The 6,798-nt window shown below is 41.2% G+C and overlaps 1 protein-coding gene across 2 annotated transcripts in view; it reads left to right on the forward strand.

Moving 5' to 3' along the window:
- The window catches only part of RBBP6 (RB binding protein 6, ubiquitin ligase), a 37,215-nt gene extending 35,207 nt beyond the window's left edge, over positions 1–2,008 (forward strand). For both annotated transcript variants that reach the window (XM_004020844.6, XM_004020845.5), the window contains one exon: positions 4–2,008. In XM_004020844.6, coding sequence (XP_004020893.1) covers positions 4–1,588 — 1,585 coding nt within the window. In that variant the 3' untranslated portion in view covers positions 1,589–2,008. The remainder of the gene's footprint in view (positions 1–3) is intronic.
- The last annotated feature ends 4,790 nt before the right edge of the window (positions 2,009–6,798 follow it).

Consider the following 6,798-nt stretch of genomic DNA (forward strand, 5'->3'; position numbering starts at 1 on the left):
TAGTACCAGTTCGACTGGAGGCAGTCCTGTGCGGAAATCTGAAGAAAAAACAGATACAAAGCGAACTGTCATTAAAACAATGGAAGAATATAATAATGACAACACAGCTCCTGCTGAAGATGTTATCATTATGATCCAGGTTCCCCAATCCAAATGGGATAAAGATGACTTTGAATCTGAAGAAGAAGATGTTAAATCCACCTCACAGCCTATATCAAGTGTAGGAAAACCTGCCAGTGTTATAAAAAATGTTAGCACTAAACCACCAAATGCAATCAAGTATACTGAAAAAGAGAGTGAATCATCAGAGAAAATTCAGAAACTCACCAAGGAGGTGAGCCATGAAATTGCACAGCATGAGGTCAAAAGTTCAAAAAACTCTGCATCTAGTGAAAAAGGGAAAACCAAAGATCGCGATCACTCAGTATTGGAAAAGGAAAACCCAGAAAAGAGAAAGAACAACAGCACTCAGCCAGAGAAAGATAGTAATCTGGAACGTCTGAACGAGCAAGGAAATTTCAAAAGTCTGTCTCAGTCTTCCAAAGAGACTAGAACTTCTGGAAAAGAAGATAAGCATGATTCCATTCGAGGGTCCTCAAATAAAGACTTTACTCCCAACAGAGACAAAAAAACAGATTATGACAACAGAGAGCATTCAAGTTCCAAACGTAGAGACGAGAGGAATGAATTAACAAGAAGAAAAGACTCTCCTCCTCGGAGTAAAGACTCTGCGTCTGGACAAAAAGCTAAGCCAAGGGAGGAGAGAGAGTTGCCTAAAAAAGGAACAGGAGAGTCCAAAAAAAGTAATTCTAGTCCCACGAGAGACAAAAAACCTCATGATCATAAAGCCACTTACGATCCTAAACGCTTAAGTGAAGAGACAAAATCTTTAGATAAAAATCCCTGTAAAGACCGTGAGAAACATATGTTAGAGGCAAAGAACAATAAAGAGTCAAGTGGCAATAAATCACTTAGTATACTTAACCCACCTGACCCACAGATTGAGAAAGAGCAAGTTACTGGGCAAATTGATAAGAACACCATCAAGCCTAAGCCCCAGGTAAGTCACTCCTTTCGACTGTCTTCTGACTTAACTAGAGAAACTGATGAAGCTGCTTTTGAACCAGACTATAATGAAAGTGACAGTGAAAGCAATGTGTCTATAAAAGAGGAAGAAGCTGCAGGGAAGGTTTCTAAGGAACTGAAAGATAAAGTAGTCGAGAAAGCAAAGGAGAGCCTGGACACGGCAGCAGTCAGCCAGGCAGGCGTCACCAGGAGCCAGAGTCAGAGCAGCCCGAGTGTCAGTCCAAGCAGAAGTCACAGCCCTTCTGGAAGCCAAACCCGGAGCCACAGCAGCAGTGCCAGCTCTGCAGAAAGTCAGGACAGCAAGAAGAAGAAGAAGAAGAAGGAAAAGAAAAAGCACAAGAAACATAAAAAGCATAAGAAGCATAAGAAGCATGCAGGCACTGAAGCAGAATTGGAAAAAAGCCAAAAACACAAACATAAGAAAAAGAAGTCAAAGAAGAGCAAAGATAAAGAAAAGGAGAAGGAGAAGGATGACCAAAAAGTGAAATCTGTCACTGTGTAGAAGGGCAGATTTTTAAAAATTGACTTAATTCCTAAGTCATCTGTATTAAATTTTGTTATAATGTAAAGAGATTCAAGCCTTGTAAATAATGATACGGAAGACCCTGTGCTGCACTTAAAATATTGCTGCTTGATTATTTGATTTTTACATCAGAGCTTTATAACACGAACTTTTGTACAGAATTGTGAGTTGTGACCATGTAACATGAGAGGTTTTGCTAGGGCCTATTATTTTTAACCACCATTAATTAGTTGGGGTGGAGTTTACTGTACTGTGAAATTTTCACATTTGAATTTTTTTAATTGCCTGGCAAAAGCTGATATCAGTTCTAAAATATCAGCAGAATGATTTGCTGAATTCATTACAACCCTGTTATGTCACTTTTTGATTACAATAAAAGTTTTCAGTAAACTTTTCAAATGTTGAGTGTTTGCCTTACATGGAGGAAAGTGTGTCCAGACTCTTCACTTCCCTCTTCCATTTCCCTATTTAAAGTATCCTTTGAGTCTTGAGTATAAACTGAACTGTATATATAAAATCCTGAAGTAAACATGGAAAGTAGACTTCATTTGTGGGCTGATAATAGGTGGCCAGAAATAAGGAATTGAGGTTAATTTGATTCCTGGTTGAATAAGTCTTAAAGTTCTAAATTGCACTTACCATACATGGCTTACGCAATCTGTGTCCAGCAGCGAGCAGTAATAGGTCCAGAAGCACTAGGTAGAGACTACAATGGGTTTCCTTAATGGCTCTGGTTCAGGAAGTTTATTGTAGGCAATAAAAAGTTACTGAAAGGATGTTGGGGAGCTAGGGTAAGATTGGTACTTTAGAAACAGCTGTGTAAATAGAGATTAGGAAGACAGTGGCTTAAGGAAGAAAAGAGACTAGTTCTAGTGTGAGGTCATGATCCTGAAATACTTTGGTCCAGGGCACTGGACTGGTAGAGAAGAACAGGTTTACATTAGCAACTCAATTCATTTCCTTGATATTATTTCCGAAGTGTACCTACAGTCCTGTATGCCATTGTTGGTACTCGGTTTAATGTTTTCTGATGCAACATTTAATACGTAAAGAAAAACATTAAGTGATTTAAGGAATGTAAGGGTAATAACGAAAATGCTATTCACATCAGGAAAGCCATTCAGGACTGAGTTTAGTTTGGGGAAATGTTGCCTTTAAATGAAACCAACTTGACTTTAAAAGAGCTCTTTTGCTGTGATTCTTAAGGCACTCTTTATTTCCAGACATCTCCGTCGCAGGGGAGTTCCACCCACTGCTCGCCTCACCCTTTTCCAGCCTCACAACACGTTCCACTTGAGCTTTCAGATACTCAAGCAAAACCACACTCAATGCTTACTAATCTCGGCCCCACGTCTAGACTATATCTCCCACATTCACTGTGGATTTTGGCATCTAGAACTCACTGTTTATCATACGTTCTGTGATCGGTTAGGTCGATTTCATCACCTGGATGCATTGTTAATCACTTTGAGCTCAGCTGGCCTTCACTTTAATTGCAGTCCACTCCTTTGACAATTCTCTTGAGTTAATCACCGCCTGTCATCATACCCATCTTAAAGTTTCAACTCCAGTGTGTCACCTGCCATCTACTTTTTCCTGTTCGCCTTATTTAGACCTGAGGTTTCAGCTCGTCCCTTGGTCACTTAACTGTCTTTCCTTCCATAGCTGCCTGTATCGCATCATTTCAACCACATGCTAACACTCTCAAAACCTGTTCACCCTTACCCACCTTGCTTATCTAAACAGCTCAGTCCCCCAAACTAGATACAGGTGCTGATAACTGCTGCTTAACAAAAGGCTTGAAAGAAAATGGAAGAAATAACTGCCAGGCACTGTGCTAGGCGCAGGCCTTACTTGACCCTTCAGAGTTCTAATGACTCATGTTTAGTGCTGCTTTGAGTAGGAAACTCCACTACCTGTGAGGTTCAGCCCAACCCGGAGTACTCCAGCTAGTGCCTAAGTAGTCCACCTAAATAACCCCTGCCATTTGGAGTTGCACATGTGAAACCCACCTACCTTTGCTGGTTTCCAAAAAGGTCATATTCTGTCTTAATTGACTGCTGTGGCTGGAATTTCTCCCAAGTTTCTACCCATTGTTTGAGTTAGCTTGATTGTTTTGAGTTCTCAGGGTTGCCTGCCTACCTCACAACACCCTCAGGACACAGTTGCATCACCGAATATGCTATAGTATTAACTCTCCAAAGTGCTTACTACGAACTGTCTGTCCTCCACTGCGTTATGGAAGCCAGCAATATGTCAACTTTTTTAAAGATAGGAATATAACTTTTGAGCTCCTATAGGTCTGGGAGGTAGTGTCCTTCCAATGACTAGGTGCTTTAGTGTGCCAAGGATAAACAAAGCCTTATAATTAAGGGTCGAAAAATAACTCCTTTGCTAGTCTCAGCATGCCAAATGAAAGCTAATCCCTCCAAGATGTTTAAAGCAGGGATTCGGAGAAGGTAGGCAACTAGTTTTAATGGTTTGTTTATTCTGATTTATGCAAGTGTCCCAGTCTATGTCTTGTCCACATTTTCCTGTCTTTAATTCTTTCAATGAGCTCTGTTCTTACTGTACAAAACTATATAGAACAGAACCTCTTGATTCGGAACCTTCATTAAAGTCCTTTTACACTACTGCCATTAAGCCAGCTTCAGTGGGTTTCTTAGCAACAATGAAAACCTCACTAGCACACATATACACATACAATGTATCCTGCTTTGTTTTATATACCATGTGTCTAAGTCGCTCAGTCATGTCTGACACTGCAACCCCATGGACTGTAACCCACCAGGCTCTGTCCTTGGGATTTTATAAGCAAGAACACTGGAGTGGGTTGCCATTTCCTCCTCCAGGGGATCTTCCTGACCCAGGATTCAAACCTGCATCTCCTGTGTCGCCTGCATTGCAGATGGATTCTTTACCTGCTGAGCCATCGAGGAATCACGTCCTTTTGATTTTTAAGAACTGAGAATGATTTTGAAATGGAACTGAATAAGCCATATAAATTCTAGATAAAGGATAATGTGATAATGTGGTTATTAATACTATAGCATATTTGGTGATGCAGTTGTGTCCTATAGGTGAGTAACAGGTATACAATGTGAAAGAAATGGGGTTAACAGGAATATTCAAAGATTTCATGTGTGGACTTCCCTGGTCATCCACTGGTTAAGAATCCACCTGTCCATGCAGGGGACCTGAGTTTGATCCCTGGTCAAGGAAGATCTTGCATGCTGTGAAACAGTTAAGCCCTCTGGCCACAACTAGTGAGCCCACATGCTGCAACTACTGAAACCCATGCTCCGCAACAAGAGAATGCACCGCCGTGAGAAGCACAAGCACGGCAATGAAGAGTAGCCCCTGCTTGCCACGGGCAGCAACAAAGACCAGGTGCAGCCAAAATAATGACCGCATGAATTTTTTCAGTAACTTCAAGTATAAACAGTTTATTTACCAAGGCTTTCTTTGTTGACTTTGAAATTATTTTTAATGTCATGTTAAAAGGATTTTAAAATAGTTATTGATCATTTCATTATGCACTTGGGCAGTGATTTTTTTTTTTTTTTAAACCAACACCAACATGAATCTTTTCCACTCTGCAATGTGGCTGTTTAGTAATTTGCTATGAAGTTGGCTTGGCCAGTATAAATCTTTCTCAATTTAGTTTTCTATTTTTAAAGTTTTTAGTGGTACAGCAGCCAAAATGGCTATCATCAAAAAGTGCATAATAAATGCTAGAGAGGGTGTGGAGAGAAGGGAACCCTCCTACACTGTTGGAAATTAAATTGGTACAGCCGCTATGGAGAACAGTGTGGAGTTTCCTTAAAAAACAAAGTAGAGCTGCCATATGACCCTGCAAACCTGTGCATATATCTGGAGAAAAATATCTGAAAGGATTCATGCACCCCCAGTGTTCATTACAGCACTGTTTCCAATAGCCAAAACATGGAAGAAACCTAAATGCCCATCCATAGAGGAATGGATAAAGGAGATGTGGTACACAATGGAATATTACTCAGCCATTAAAAATAATGAAATGATGCCATCTGCAGCAACATTGGAGAAGGCAATGGCACCCCACTCCAGTACTCTTGCCTGGAAAATCCCATGGACAGAGGAGCCTGGTGGGCTGCAGCCCATGGGGTCGCGAAGAGTCGGACACGACTGAGCGACTTCACTTTCACTTTTGACTTTCACGCATTGGAGAAGGAAATGGCAACCCACTCCAGTGTTCTTGCCTGGAGAATCCCAGGGACGGCAGAACCTGGTGGGCTGCTGTCTCTGGGGTCACACAGAGTTGGTCACAACTGAAGCAACTTAGCAGCAGCAGCAGCAGCAGCAGCAACATTGATGGACCTAAGAGTATCATACTGAGTGAAGTAAGTCAGAGAAGGAGATATATGGTATGACATCCTTTATATGTGGAATCTTAAATGATACAAATCAACAGAAACAGACTCACAGAATGAACTTGTTTGCCTTGGGGTGTGGGGAGGGGAAGGATGTAGGGAACAGATAGTTAGGGAGTTTGGGATGGACATGTACACACTGCTATATTTAAAATGGATAGCCAACAAGGACCTACTTACAGCACATGGAACTCTGCTCAATATTATGTGGCAGCCTGGATGGGAGGGGAGTTTGGGGGAGAATGGATACATGGATATGTATGGATGAGTCCCTTCACTCTTCACCTGAAACTATCACAACATTGTTTGTTAATTAGCTATACCCCAATACAGAATAAAAAGCTTAAAAGACAATTGTGTTGCAAGCTGAGAGAAAAAGTCTTTTAGTGGTAAAAGATACTGATACAAGGACTTCCCTGTTGGTCCAGTGGTGACGAGTCTGTCCGCCAGTGCGAGGACACAGGTTTGATCACTGGTCTAGGGAGATTCCACATACAGAGCAACTAAGCCTCTGCGCCACAACTGCTGAACCCACACTCTAGAGCCCAGAAGCTGCAGCTAATGAAGCCCAAGCACCCTAGAGTCAGTCCTCTGCAGTAAGAGAAGTAACCTCGGTGAGAAGCCCTCGCATTGCAACTCGAGAGTAGTCCCCGTTCACAACTAGAGAACGCCCGCATGCAGCAACAAAGACCCAGCACAGTAAAAAAAAAAAAAAAAAAAAAAAAATTTAAGATACTAATACAAGAGTGGACATACATTTAAGATTTAAAATATTCTTTT

This window comes from Ovis aries, chromosome 24 (assembly GCF_016772045.2).
Source record: "Ovis aries strain OAR_USU_Benz2616 breed Rambouillet chromosome 24, ARS-UI_Ramb_v3.0, whole genome shotgun sequence".
Classification (NCBI taxonomy): domain Eukaryota; kingdom Metazoa; phylum Chordata; class Mammalia; order Artiodactyla; family Bovidae; genus Ovis; species Ovis aries.